The sequence below is a fragment of the Cnephaeus nilssonii genome (genome assembly GCF_951640355.1).
Source record: "Cnephaeus nilssonii genome assembly, chromosome: 6".
Lineage (NCBI taxonomy): Eukaryota > Metazoa > Chordata > Mammalia > Chiroptera > Vespertilionidae > Cnephaeus > Cnephaeus nilssonii.
In genome coordinates this window covers 97,574,587-97,589,396 of record NC_137077.1, presented here as the reverse complement: position 1 = coordinate 97,589,396, position 14,810 = coordinate 97,574,587, and the positions used below count along the sequence as shown (strand labels likewise).

Here is a 14,810-nt window from a genome sequence, read left to right as displayed (position 1 = left end):
CTTTTTATTCACACATTTTTCCCTTTAGCAAAGCAGATATACATAGCAAAGGTAAGGTTTGGTAAACAATAAAGGATTATCAGGTTAGGGGAATTGCCCTCAGCTGTTTGGCAGCAGGTAATAATATGCAGATCTTCAGCCCTGCTGTAGATGTCCATCAGCCTTTTGACCAACTTCTCGCATTTATTATGCTAACTACTGTTCTTAGCCTCCAGCACCTTCCACCTCTCCCCTGGATTGTTAGTTATTCTGGCAGAACCACCTCAGTGTTTTTCTGCCTGGAGTTTTCTTCCTACCACCCATCTCAACCTGCTACCACATTCCTCTTCCTCAAATGCAGCTCCAAACATTTTTGTACCATGTCCAAAACTCTTGGTGCATCCCGATCGCCTCAAACAGAGTCCCTTCTCTTTAGTTTGCTCTGCCAAGTCCCCAAACCCTTCTGTCCCATTTCCAGTTACTGGCAGTCCTACACTCCAACCTTTAGGCAAATTAGACTCTTCCCAGCACTGTCCTGCCCTTTCCCAGGACCCTGCCACCTGCAGTGCTGGATCCTCCACCTCTGAGGACTGAAGTCTTACTTACTCTTGAAGGCCAGTGCATAAGCCTCTGTCCTCTCTGAGGGGGGCCTGGGGCCCCGGCTAGAGGAATCATCCTTTCTGCTGTGATCTAACAAATGTCTCTCCTCCAGACTTGGAAGTCAGGGTCTGAGACCTAGTTTTCAGATCTCCCCTTTAACAAATGGGTGTTGAATTAACCAGGATGGCTAGGGTAGACAGTGAGGTGTCTGTGGATCAGAGGTAATTCAGAGTGTAAGATACTGAGGGGAGGTGGGGTGGGAGATGTGGAGGGAGGATCTCAGCACAATTCATTACAGGCAACCAGGTGCCTTACATAAAGGGCCCCATGTTCCCAGGTCTAACCTGGATGAAAAGGTACAGCACAACCCACTACATGCACCTTTTGGAAAGCAGATGGCAACAGCAGGCAAGGAGAGGGCTCAGCCTCATCAGGCAGCCACCCACAGCCCCCTCTCTCTGTGCTGGCAGTGCCCTGAGAAGCTGTAGGAGATGGCAATATCCTTAGAAATTCACTCGGGTTTTAAATGCTACACAGCAACTGGCTACTTAAAAATGGTTTTCCCAAAGAGGAAAATTGAACATATTCTCTAAACTGTGATAGTCATAGCAGGTACATTGAAATTGGGCTACACCAATGAGCAGGCACCCTGCAATGAGCTCGCCTGAGGAGGAGCTGGGCATTTTCTGGCATTTAAGTGTCAGCATTGCCACAGTTAGAGGAACTGAATCAAATCACAAATGCCAGGGTCCCTTCACTCTAGTCTTGTCTCTGAAGTTGGACCTTTAGTCACCACATTTTATAGTGAGAAAAGGGTGAAGATAGGGCAAATTAACCAAGCTGCTAAAATTACTATTAGTATTATGAAGGTTGAGGCACGAAGAAAGACTCCATCCTTGTTCTAATGAGCCTGGGAACGTAAACTTTTTTGAACTTTCCAGTTCTGCATCAATTCCTGGATCTACCTCTGATCACCTCCCAAAGGACTCATGTACCAAGGAGTTATAGTAATATATAGAAATGTTTAAAAATGTTTAAAAAATGTCTAAAAATGTTTAAAAGGTTTTGAAAGATTTGAGTTAACTTTCTCGAAACTTAAAGTGTGATATTAGGGACACATTCCCCACTGCCCTGAAGCGTGTGTACCCCATAGATAAGGATTTGAACTTCAATTACTGACTTAGAAGTGACTTGCTAAGATAACCATATGTGTGAATGATGTACTCTCCCTAGATAACCACATGTAGCCCCTCGCCCTGTTTGAGATGAACATGTGTGCATTGACGTAATTCATTGATAGCCACCTGAACTGCTGCGGGTACGGAACAGGCTTTAAAAATGGGTCCTGACCAGCCAACAGTGCTCACCTGTCGAGACCACCATAAAGGCACGTCCTTTTGTCAGTCCAGCAAGCGATGCCGCTCCGTGCTGCTCTCCCTGCCAGATGACAGAAGAACGGCCAGTACCTCCCAATGAGATGTGACCGAGCTCCCCGGTGAGGAATGCCGGCCCCCTGCATCCAGACCAGACCAGCCCAGCCTCCGAACCCCAGAGGACAGCACTACCGGGATCCCGTTAAAGCCTGTACCCGCAGCATCAGGAACTATTGTGAGTAATAAAGTGCTGTGTGATTTGCAATTGCATATGTTTCATGTGGTGTAATTCCTCTGGCAGTTAATTGAATAGTTTTGTGTATGTTTAAAATTGAAATTAAAGCTTCTGGTCTTTTTGGTCCTAGGCCTGCCCTTGGTCCTGCTTACGTAGAGTAGCCTCTTCACTAGCATCTACTTGAATGTCCCGACACCTGCACAGTTAAAGTTTATCCAAAGGCCCGACTTAGATAAATACCCCAGATCCTTTCCCAGGATCTACTTGGGACACAAGGTCACCTGATTACCCCCGAAGGACTCATACTTACATCCACCTGACATCCATTATCCAACCACCAGGCATGACCAGACCACCTGGCGTCAGTCACTCAGACGACCTGGCATCCATCATCCTAACAGCCTGGCATCTGACTGATAACCATTCTGGACCATCCTGGGGCTAAGAATGCAGGATTCATTATGCTCAAGAATGCACTTTTTACTATAAAAATTTTTAACTTTTCTTTCTTCTTTGGAATATTTCTGGGTATTTGCCTAACTGTGTTTCCCCTTTGCAAAATCTAAGACCCTTGAATAAATCTCTATCATTTATTTCTAGCAAAGCCTCCCAGCTCTTTGAATTCCTTTGAGAATAAAAACACTGAGGTTTCAGAAAGTTAAAAAACTCATCTGTCACAGGAAAAGGGTTCTGGAGTTGAGGAAACCATATCTCCTATCTCCTCAGGCAGTAATTATTTTTGAAATTTATTGTTCCTTCAACTTGTTTTTTTCTTTGAGAGAGGTTTACAGCATTTAATTTACTTAAAAATAGAGTGCCAGTGCATTTAAGTAGAGACATTGGTACTAGTATTTGTCAGAGGGCATGGGTCTAGATGGGTTGAATAGTGTGGCCTCACAAGGTAGCATTCCCACTGCGCTCTGCTGCCTCCCTGGCCTGTAGGAAACTACACTGGCTTCTGCATGTTAGAATATTTAAAGGCATGCACTTTTACCACAGACCACATTTACCCAACTGCCAAGGAGGGTCTGCAAAAAGCCTGAGGCCTCCTTTACAGAGGAGAGGTGGAACTCCTCTTTCTTCTCCCAGGGCGTCTCTCTGCATGGTCATGGGTCATGCACTGCTTAACGAAGGAGACACGTTCTGAGAAACGTGTCCGTGGGTGATTCCGTGGTTGTTGGAACATCCCAGAGTGCACTTACCACCTAGACGGTGGTGCGCACTACTGTGACTGTACGCGCTATACTTTTATACCACCGGCAGTGCAGTGCAGTGGGTTTGTTTACACCAGCATCACCACACGCACTTGAGTAATTGCGGTGTTAGCCTTTACTGTTGGCTTTTCTTTTGTAACACAAGTGCCTGACTTAAGCTTGGATTGCTGAGGCATCCATTTCAAGGAAGGCTATCTGAATAAACACACTACCAGCCACTCACTAGATAAAGAGCCAGGCTGCCTCCCCTTAGTGAGGATCTTTGTTTTAGATTTTGGTTGATTTGAACAACTGAACATTTGGGCTACTTGTTTTTTTCTCTTCCCACTTCAAATTCTGGCTCTTATGTTTAAATTCACAAATAAAGAATGATCCATAGGAAACCTTAGGTCCGTCCTTAATGCCAATATAAGCAGAACCCCAGGTACCACACTCCCCCCCACCCCCACAAATGACTTCAACTTCATACACCTCAGGACCTGCAAGTAATACACTGTTGTTTTCTTACAAGGTTTCCTAATGGTTATCACCGAAGGACCTCTTGCAATGATAAGAACCATAAGGGTTGGTCCAATTGTAACATTGGTTTAGAAAGCAGAGATGTTCATGAGAAGTTCATGGCCTAGGCGAGTGCCCCCAGGCATTTCTAGATGATAACATTGCTATTGCTAGAAGGAGAGGCACAAAACAGTTATGTGTTGCACTACGACTTACAATGGCTATGAAGTCACTAGGTGATAGGATTTTTTAATCTCCATTATAATTTTATGGGGCCACCATTATATACATGGTCCATCATTGACCAAAATGCAGTTATGCAAAGCATGAATATATTCAAAAGGAGTGTCATTTAATTAAAAAGAAAAAAAAAACAAACAAACACTTATGACGAAGTATAAGAGAATTGAACTGAATGGGGACAACTTGTTTCTACCTTCAGTATCTATTCTTAGCTTATTACCTCATTATGAAATTTATATTGTCATCAATGAAGTCCCAGGATTGAGAATCTTTCATAAAAATTTAGAACTTTGCAGTTTTGAGATTTATTTCCCACCTACTACAATGTTTTCCATTTTTGACACCCTAGGCCAGGAGTTCATATTACTTCAAAGCCCTGTTTGATATTGGTAATATTGTGGTATTTGGGGAGTTATGCTAAAAATTTCCTTAAGTTAGAGTCCTAAGAGTAAAAGCAAATACTCACACCAGCCAGGTAGTGTGGCTATACTTACTTCTGTGATGCAAAACATTATTTCAGAACAACAATCATTGGAACAATTTACTTCACTAACATTTCCCACCAGGTTATATGCTGAACAAATGTCAGAAATGCCAACCTAAATGCTCACACTTTCTCTAAGCCTTTAGTTATTCAACATAAAATTAAAGGAAGAAAAGATAATCACAGGGCAATGCTTATCAGGGGGAGGGGAACAAAACAGTATATTTAAATGGGCATTTTTAGGATTTAGGGAGCAACAAAGAGTTTACTGTTTCCCATTTTGATCAGGTGTAATTACTGCTCTGAGAGCTTCACTCAGTGGGGAAGTCTCTGAAACACCGAATCCTTTGGCTGATGGGCACGATGGCTTCTCTGCTGCTTTTGGAGCGCCAGGGCAGACATGCATGCTGGTGAATCACTGAGTTTAAAATCTAAATGTGTTAAATGGCTAAAGCAAGCAAGCCTTTATTTTACAAGAGGATTCTATCTCTGTCTGTTTGCTTCTCCCCTTCTACACACACAGACTGTTTTGAACAAAGAACCCACCCCAGGGCTTCTACTGGTAAGCAAGGACAATGGATCTGGGCCATCTTCACAACCAGGCGCTGGCGATCTGTTTTAGAGGAATCATTGCTCTTTTAGAAAAAGTCCTCATGTCCCTAGAACTCTATCCACCGAACATTAGCTCATTCACCAAAAGTTTAAAGACAGGGAGGGGGCACCACTTTGCAAACATCAGGCTCTGGGCATCCCCTTCTCACACACATTCTTCCTCCCTCATTGTGAGCATTTTTCATCTGGGCTCTCTCAGGTCTCCTTTTCAGACCAATTCCTTCTGAATCACAATAACTGGGCACTCACCTGAACACATACCACTTTCTTACAGCAATAGGTGAAAATTCACCTTAGGTCATTTTCTGTTCAAATCCTCTTTGTTTAATTTCTGGATTATTGTTTCATTTTTTTTTTTGTTTTTTTCCAATTATGTTTTCCCCCTTAACTACATCAAGAGCACTTTGAAGGCTGGGTGAGAGGAAGAAGTAGCATCATAACACTGTGGAAAAATATGGTGTGGGATATATTGTGGCCCATAACTTTCTATTATGCTGTCTTTGGAAGGCTGCACAATCTCCCTGGGCTTCACTTTCCTCAACTGTCCCATGAGAATAATATCTATATCAGGTAGAGTTGTTAAGAGGGTTAAAAAAAAATGTGTAAAGTACCTACGACATAGAAGATGGTCAATAAACAGGAGTGATATTACTATTAAGGAGCTCTGCCATCTACTTTTTTGAACCCTCTATAGAACCTTTCATATGGTAGAGGCAGGGCTGATAAAAAGCTTTTACTAACATAAGTGAACTGAAGTTGAAAAGTTGAAATATAGAAGAACTATATTTAAAAATATGTACCTCCCAAAATACTAGTAAGTCACCTAACTAACAGCAAAAACACAGATAAAGTGCATATGGCAAAATGTACATAAATATTAAGTATAGATGATGCATATTTGGGTATTATTCTTTCTACCATTTTATGTTTTAAAAATCTTATATAATAAAAGTCTAATATGCAAATTGACCAAACAGCAAAATGACTGGTTGCTATGACATGCACTGACCATCAGGGGGCAGACACTCAACACAGGAACTGCTCTCTGGTGGTCAGTGCACTCCCACAGTGGGAGCACTGCTCAGCCAGAAGCCGGGCTCACGGCTGGTGAACGCAGTGGTGGTGGCAGGAGCCTCTCCTGCCTCCGCAGCAGTAGGATATCCCCTGAGGGGTCCTGGACTGTGAGATGGCACAGGCTGAGCTTTAGGAACCCCTCCAGTGCATGAATGTTGTGCACCGGGCCTCTAGTTTATAATAAAAGATCAAATAGTGAAAGCATACATATACACACATGCACACACTTTGGGAAGAAGGAGACTGATACATTAATTTTTATTAAACTTAGAAAGTACACAAATGTTTGACATTAATTTTCATGCCTTTTCTGCATAAACTAATAATACATAAAAAACAATGAAAACCATCATCTACTGACACATTCATAAAGTTAATGATAAAATGACACAGATTAATGTAAAAATATTTAATAACTATAATAATCTTATTAAAAATAAAATGAAAATAAACACACCCTCAAATATAACTTAGATAAAAGTTGATGCTACAGGGTGAGGCACACCACTTAATAAGGGACCACCAGCTGAATGGTTTCCAAGATTAGCCACCAGGGGCTGCTAAAGAGAAGTGTTCTTGGGAGAGAGATCCAAGATGGAAGTTACCCTCACCTCCTCCCAGGACCAAACTGGAATTATAACCAAAATATAGAATAATCAACCTGAAAACCAATTGAAAACTAACTGAAGTCTTATAACCAATAACCAAGGATTTACAGAAGAAGCTTCAATGAGACTTGTAGGAAGGGCAGAGACATGAAAAAGGCTCCTAAGTGTGGTGGCTGAGGTTCCAGAGGGATATCTCAGCTGCAAAGGTTCCCCCTGAGAAGTGTGGAGTCTCAACCCCAAGCTGGGTTCCCCAGCTCAGAGAACCAGAGCTGGGAAGAGGTGCCCACATAACATCTGGCTATGAAAATCCATGGGGATTCTGTCCACCAGGGAGAGACATCAGTCTGTTAGAGACACAGGCACCCTCTTAAAGGACCAACACACAAAAGCTCATTTGCAACCCTGCGTTCTGGCAAAGAGAAGGTAGAGAGGACAAGTCATGTGAGGAGAGACTGGGATTTGGGCTTTGGACAGCCACAAGGGTAACTATGTTGAGTCTCTCTCTTACACCACAGACACCATCTTTGTTGGGTGGAGTATATCCCTCAATGTAGCATCCACCTGGGGAAGAGCAATAGCTCCACCCTCTGGACTTCCTGTAGGCCCACACTATAGAGCTTGCACCCTGTTGAGGAGTCAGCTGCCTGGGCCAGGGTGTAGAGGTCTGGGAAGACTCAGGGGTGTCAATGACTAAGTTGTGTGGTTTTGGGGTGGGAACCATTCCTCCCACTTTCCTGTGAACTTGACAGGTGCCTCCCCATCATGGGCTCTTGATGACCCCATCCTCCTGAATCCTGGTAACTCCACCCTGCTAAGGTCTGGGCAGAATCCAGGACACACTGAGTTGTGTGACTCTGAGCTGGGGCCCACTCCCCTCCACTGTCCCCCAAATCTGACCTGTATTTTCGTCACAGGTGATCCACTAGCATCATTTTACCTACTCCCAGTAGTGTTCTCAGGAACCAGGCAGCAAGAGAAAAATAACATCGTTCCATTTGATCCTCAGAAGTGCGAGTCCCTGAGAGTCACACTCATTACTACACTACCTGTTGGTCCTAGACTCAGATATTAGTAAATCCATTTGGCAAGAGGGGAGAACCAGGCCTAGCCTGAGGGGAAGAGCTGCCTTGAACCAGAGTAAGCAAGGGGCTGGTGCTGGCACTCAAATGTTGTGTCTTAGAATCTCTGGACACTGGGCTCAGGCTGTGAACTGACAACTTTCACAGCCACCCTGCCAGGAGTTGTAAAGCATGGGGCAGAAATGAAAGATTCTTATCCAGTGTCTGAGTCCTTTTTTCTAGTGACTTCCCCTATACTGAGACTTACTTAATGGCATCAGCATATTCTGGAAAAAGTATAAAGCAGCAGTGCAATAGCTGGACTAGAAAAGTACTACTATTCTTAAAGTACACCCAGGCCAGAACCTTTATGTACATATAGAATTAAATGAGTGGTTTTTGCTGTGTTTTAACTTTATATATTATATCTCATTCATGTCTTATTCATCCTAATTGAGAGTAAAATATTTGAGGGTAGGACTTTGCCCGAGTGCCTTGTACTAAAAAAAAAAAGTTTTATTGAATATTTGTTCAAAGTACCTTCTCCATTAATTCACAACATTATCACGATACCCTTGGGAAGAGTTATTAGTCCTATTTGAAATTGAGGAGACTGAGACTCACACAGAGGTGACTGAGCTAATGGGAGTCTGAACAACAGCAAGGATATTATTCCTTTTGGTGATGATGATGAGGCTTAAAGAGAGCCAGACACTTGCTGGAGATCCATAGCTAGACAAAGGTGGAGGTGGGGCTGACTCCTTGTTGGCCGACTCCTTGCTGGCACTGAACCCTCTCCACTGTGTGGGGCTTTGCAGATGAATATACTACAGTGTAGAAAAGACACATGTGTAGAGTTCCAGCAGGGTCTCCTAACCAGAAGAATAAAAAAGATGTTGCTGTTTCAGGCTGGCTAGAGAGGCCATGCTCTTCATAGTGGGCATGCTTGGCTATGACCATTTCTCATCCTATATAACAAAGAGGTAATATGCAAATTGACCATCATGCTCTCACAAGATGGCTGCCTATGACCAGGCTGGCAGGGGGGGTTGGTGAGGGATGACCAAACGACTGAACAAGCAGGCTGTGTGGGGTGACCAGGATGGCAGGGGATTAGTGAGGGGCTACCAGGCTGGCAGGGGAGGCAGTTAGGGGTGACCAGGGAGGAAGGCAGGTGAGCGATTAGGAGCCAGCAGTCCAGGATTGTGAGAGGGATGTCCGACTGCCGGTTTAGGCCCAATCCCTGGGCCATGATTTAGGCCCTGGGATTGGGCCTAAACCGGCAGTCGGACAGCCCCAAGGGGTCCTGGATTGGAGAGGGTGCAGGCTGGGTTGAGGGGACCCCTGCCACCCCATGCATGAATTTCGTGCACCAGGCCTCTAGTTTATAATAATAAAAGCGTAATATGCTAATTAGACCGGATGTCCTTCTGGACATCCTTCCGGATGACCTTCCAAATGAAGCTGGGGCTGCGGGGGCCAAGGCAGCCACTGCGGCTGCGAGGGCCGAGCCCCTTGCACTAATTTCGTGCATCAGGCCTCTAATACATAATAACAATGCATCAGCTTCCCACACGAGTGACCTTGAGCATCTCAGGATCACTGATCCTTGTCATAGAAGCTCCATCATTGGAGGTTTCCAGTTGCCTCTGTCTCTGTTTTCCAGGTGCTTCACCCCACATCATACCTCCTGGTGTCATTCGACATTACAAGCAATCTCTCAAATCAATCATCTTAAACCACACAGGATGTATGACAACCTGTGAGGAAGCCACTGGTGTTCAATTATAGGCTTTTTTTTTTTTTTAACATGTCCATTTTTCTTCTGGGGTTTACCTGGAGAGAGAGTTGAAAAGAAGGCACTGTGTGGGAGGTAAAATGCCATGGTCATTTGGGAGACCTGTCTGCCTGTCTGGAGTTGCTGGTTGTGATTTACTGAAAAGAAAATGAACTACATGTCTACCATCCATCTTGCTGAAATGCCAGGCATGTGCAGCTTCAGCAGTAGAGAGGGCCCATGGGGATCCCTGCAGACCCCCACTCTGGTTTGAGAGCCATGTATATGCTGCAGAGAAATAAAACTCATGGCCCATGGGCCAGCACGGAATTTTCCTGGGACACACAAAAATACAAAACTACAAGAACCAACTCTTAATTTTGGCGTTAAAACTCTCTTCTCCTCCATGATGCCATAAATGAGGTCCAAAAGTTCCAACTGGTAAAACACAGCTCATATTACCAGTATGTTATATCAATGTCCATCTACGTGAAACTCTATCAAGGATTTGCTATAACTGTGAATGATACCTGAAAGGAGTAACCCAGAGTAGGCAGAGTAACAATGTGAATATCATCATTGATTTTCAATGAACAACCCCATTTTCCTCTCTTTACTAAAGACCTGACAGTCAGTGGAAAACATGCATCCAGCTGAAGAACAAAAGACATGCCACTCTTTCTCTAACAAGAAAAATGCTCAATATTTACCATGGCAGGGAAGGCCTCTTTGGCACCTCAAAAATGTGTTTGTAACTTACTTCTTACAGGTGGGTATACAGCCACTTCAGTGGCCGTATAAGGTTGTTTAAGGTTGACAAACAGTACTAGACCAATATGAAATTCAGATTGGTCTGTTACTGCCAGTGGTAGCAATCTGGTTATGGAAGAGACTAAAATCACTGGTAAACTGAAATCTGGTCATCTTGTCCTTCATTAAAACAGATTGGTAATCGGTTCTTTCTGCTGAAAGCTTTAAGCAAAAGAGAAGTGAGCAGCAGAAAAGGACAGATTGGGTTTCTACACTGGGGATCAGGGGAGGGCAGAGGGGCTCATAAAAGGCCAATCATCCACACTTGAAGGTTCAGATGATAAATAAAACCAGTGGACATGGTGCTACCTAACATTTCTGATTTGCTTCTTTAAATTAGACAGGAATTTGGCTGGCCCATTTTCTTTTTCTTTCTTTCTTTCTTTTTTTTTTAATCCTCACCCGAGGATATTTTTCCTTTGATTTTTAGAGAGCGTGTGAGAAAGAGGGAAAGACAGAGAGAAATATCAATGTGAGAGAAACATATTGATTGGTTGTCTCCTGCACAAGCCCCGACCAGAGCCCGGGCAGGGGAGGAGCCGGCCCTTGACCAGAATCAGACCCAGGACCCTTCGGTCTGCAGGTAGACACTCTATCCAATGAGCCAAACTGGCTAGAGCTATTAATCCATTTTCTTATATAGCATTTTTACTTTTTTCCCATTTATAGATACCAGGAGGTCCATATGTGAAATTTAAAATGTCCTATGGGTTTTTAATATGCTAATTCACAATATTTAAACCTCATAGGTCAAAGTTCAATCCCTAACCACGCACCAACCCCCAAACATGCCTTGGCTACTTCAAGGTGAATCACCAAAGCCTCACTGAGACCCCAGGCTTCCACCAGCCTCTGTTCCAGGTTGAGGGGTGGGAAGCTCAACTATACCATGGCTAATAACAGACTCTCTTCCGGATGGCCCTGGAGCCTCTGGACACGTACTTGCTGAGAAGGAGCCAGATCTGTCTGCATTTCCAGACACAACCCAGGGAGCAGGGAAGCCTCCCCAGGGCCATCTGCCCTGGGAGCGCTGGGAGCGGGCTCTGTGGAGATGCCCCAGGCCTGGCACATCGCACTAGCAGAAGCCCTGTCTCCCTGAGACCTGAAACAGGCAGACAGTTCAGAATCTGCTGTCTCATCTCTGCAGTGCAAACAATCATGGGCTCCATTTCCTCCAAAAACTGCACCTTCAAAATGTTCATTTATGTCCTTTTCTTTCCTTTTGACACAATTTCCCCTTTTGGAATCAGGTTACTAAATCATTCTTCCCAAACTAATTTCTTTCACAGGTCACTATAAACTTGGCGCCGAAACATGCTGCCAGGTATTTCATGACCTTCTGAAAAGCAAATGCGAAACCCAAAGTAATGCGCTCATGTGCGCGTGAACACACACACACACACACACACACACACACACACACACACACACCAATGTGACCACCCTCTGCCCAAACTAAGAGCCCTTCAACATTCATCGAATGTGGCCTCACCTTTCCAAAGAAGTGCTGAGTGGACACGGCGAGCGCCTGGAAGCCGCAGATGGCCCGTCTCAGCTCCCGCTGCACAAGGCCCAGCTGCCTGGCCTGCTGTTCGCTCCTCTCCTTCAGCCGCTGAACCAACTGCCTCTCGGCTTCACGGGCCTGCGGGTCCGGCTTGGGGGAAAACCCATTTCGGGGAACCGTGCTCCTCTGCTTGGGGTATCCTGTTAAAAAAATAGTCACTTGTGAAAAAACCATGCAGCCCCAAGGGGACAACAGCTCATTACAGGATTTCTTCAAGAGCAAGTGGCCAAAAAGGAATGGTCATGGTTTGTCACTGTCAGTATTAGAAAGAAAAAACAGACAGGGACTTAAAATATTTGCTCTGCTTATGTGGTTCTAGGTGCAAGTTTCATGCTTGGAAAAAGAGTAACAGGCCAAATTGCCCAATTCCTTCCAGCTTCCTCCATTTCTTCCAGGTCTGCTTAGAGAGATTAGAGTAGATGGTTTATCTTCAAGGGAATTACTCTTTGAAAATGTCTAATGGGAAGTAAATCAATCAGTTCAGGTCAAAGTCATAGTTGTAAGGTAGTAACCTTTTAATTGAGCATCAGGGAGTACTGCCCACGTGCCCTTACCTCCCTTTCTGTGGTCATCTAGTGGCCCTTTCTTTGATGTCTGATGCAAGTCATACCTCTGATGGCCTCTGCTCCAGGGTTTTCTGGCTTTAAATTTCTACAGCATCAATGTCCTCCAAAATATTCCCCCAGGTGACCACTCACACCACCTCCACGACTTTTGGTCCAGTCCAAGCCACCATGACCTGTCACCCATGGGAAGCCCTGCTCCTCTTCATCTCTCACTGCACAGATTATAAAGGATAATCTTTATAAATATAGAACATCTCATGGCCTGTGTTGACCCCTTCCTCCAATTATGTTCCATTGTAGTAAGAAAATGCTCATTCCTTCCCATTGCCCAGGAAGCCTCTGAGAGCTGGTTCCTGCCAGGCAAATGGTGGGGGTATATGAATGGGCAGGGTGATGGGACGCAGGGAAAGGAATGAGAAACTCTGCCTGGGGTTGGGGACAGGATGGGGGAGGCTTTAAGGAGAAGTGACTATTAGGCTGAAGCTTGAAGGCTAAAGGCAAGGTCCCCAGAAAGAGCACAGACAAGCACTGTATCATGGTCTAAGATCCTGGGTAAGCGAGGGTCTTCCTCAGAGCTGCTGTCCTCCTCGTGGGAGCTCGGGCTGACCTGACACCCAGAGAACATCTGCTTTGCACGATGGACTTACTTCCCAAAAGTGCACGCTTTCCTTTGCCCAAGTAGATCCTGGGGCACATGACAGACACTGACCACACAATCACAAATAACTTTAATACTTCAAACATTCTTTTGTCTCCTCTTGCTCACCTTCAAATCACTATGGAGTATCACATAAAGCAAATCAAAACCTGATACACAGGCAGAGCAGAGAAATGGGCTTGGAACACACAAGTGGCCTCATCTTTTAAGGAGAAAAGATGGTTAATTGCTCTAACTACTTCGGATTGGTAATTTAACGGTAACCAAGACAGTTTTAATGAAATCTTCCTACTATTAAGAAATCATCTGAGATTCCATTGTGGCCTCACATATGACATATCTTAAACTGGATGGCTTAATAGAATAGTAGAATGTGAACTTATTGCTTCTTTAAAGCTGTCTTTATGACAGTAGCATACATAATATTCCAGAAAATTCACTTGCACATTGTAGGAAAGTCAATGTTAATATGTACTTAATTTCAATATTCTCAATACTGAACATAAAAGAAAAAAAACTACCAACAAACTATGTGAGATTTACTGTGTGCGTTAAACTCTAACACATAGCCTAAGACCCCAGGTGGGCTCTTTTCATGATTACTGTTTGCCATTTTATTGCTATGGCTGGTGATTTCATCAAACACTCCAGTGTTGTAATTATTGAGGTACCAGGTGCCTGACACTGATACTATAGGAGATATTTCTTTAGAAATCTGAAGGAAATAATAAGCACATTTCTAGCTCAATGAATTAAAGCTAATTGCAATCTAGGGCACACAGAGTCACGTGTGAGTTTGTGGATAGTAGTAAGTAATCAGGTTGCTGTGTATTTTTGGCTGTCAGGTTTATTCCCTCTTATTATTACTACTAGAGACCCGGTGCACGAAATTCGTGCACGGTGTGTGTGTGTGTGTGTGTGTGTGTGTGTGTGTGTATGTGTGTCCCTCAGTCCAGCCTGCACCCTCTTCAATCTGGGACCCCTCGAGGGATGTCTGACTGCTGGCTCCCAACTGCTTGCCTGCCTGCCAACCTGATCACCCCTTAACCACTCCCCTGCCAGCCTGATTGATGCCTAACTGCTCCCCTGCCGGCCTGATTGCCCCTAACTGCCCTCCCCTGCTGGCCTGGTCACCCCTAACTCTCCTCCCCTGCAGGCCTGGTCACCCCCTACTGCCCTCCCCTGCTGGCCCAGTCACCACTAACTGCCCTCCCTTGCCAGCCTGGTCACCCCTAATTGCCCTCCCTTGCCAGCCTGGTTGCCCCTAACTGCCCTCCCCTGTTGTCCTGGTCACCCCTAACTTCCCTTCCTTGCCAGTCTGGTTGCCCCTAACTGCCCTCCCCTGCCAGCCCAATTGCCCCTAACTGTCCTCCCCTGCTGACCTGGTCACCCGTAACTGCTCTCCCCTACGGCCTGGTTGCCCCCAACTGCCCTCCCCTGCTGGCCTGGTCCCCCCC

At 44.8% G+C, this 14,810-nt stretch overlaps 1 protein-coding gene across 5 annotated transcripts in view; it reads right to left on the bottom strand.

Moving 5' to 3' along the window:
• Window positions 1-14,810, bottom strand: part of MTUS2 (microtubule associated scaffold protein 2) — a 603,680-nt gene that overhangs the window by 96,899 nt on the left and 491,971 nt on the right. For 4 of the 5 annotated variants that reach the window (XM_079775057.1, XM_079775060.1, XM_079775058.1 and 1 more), the window contains exon 8: window positions 12,058-12,269. In XM_079775057.1, coding sequence (XP_079631183.1) covers window positions 12,058-12,269 — 212 coding nt within the window. Of the gene's footprint in view, window positions 1-12,057; window positions 12,270-14,810 lie in introns of those variants that run through there. The other variant, XM_079775061.1, reaches the window with a different exon arrangement.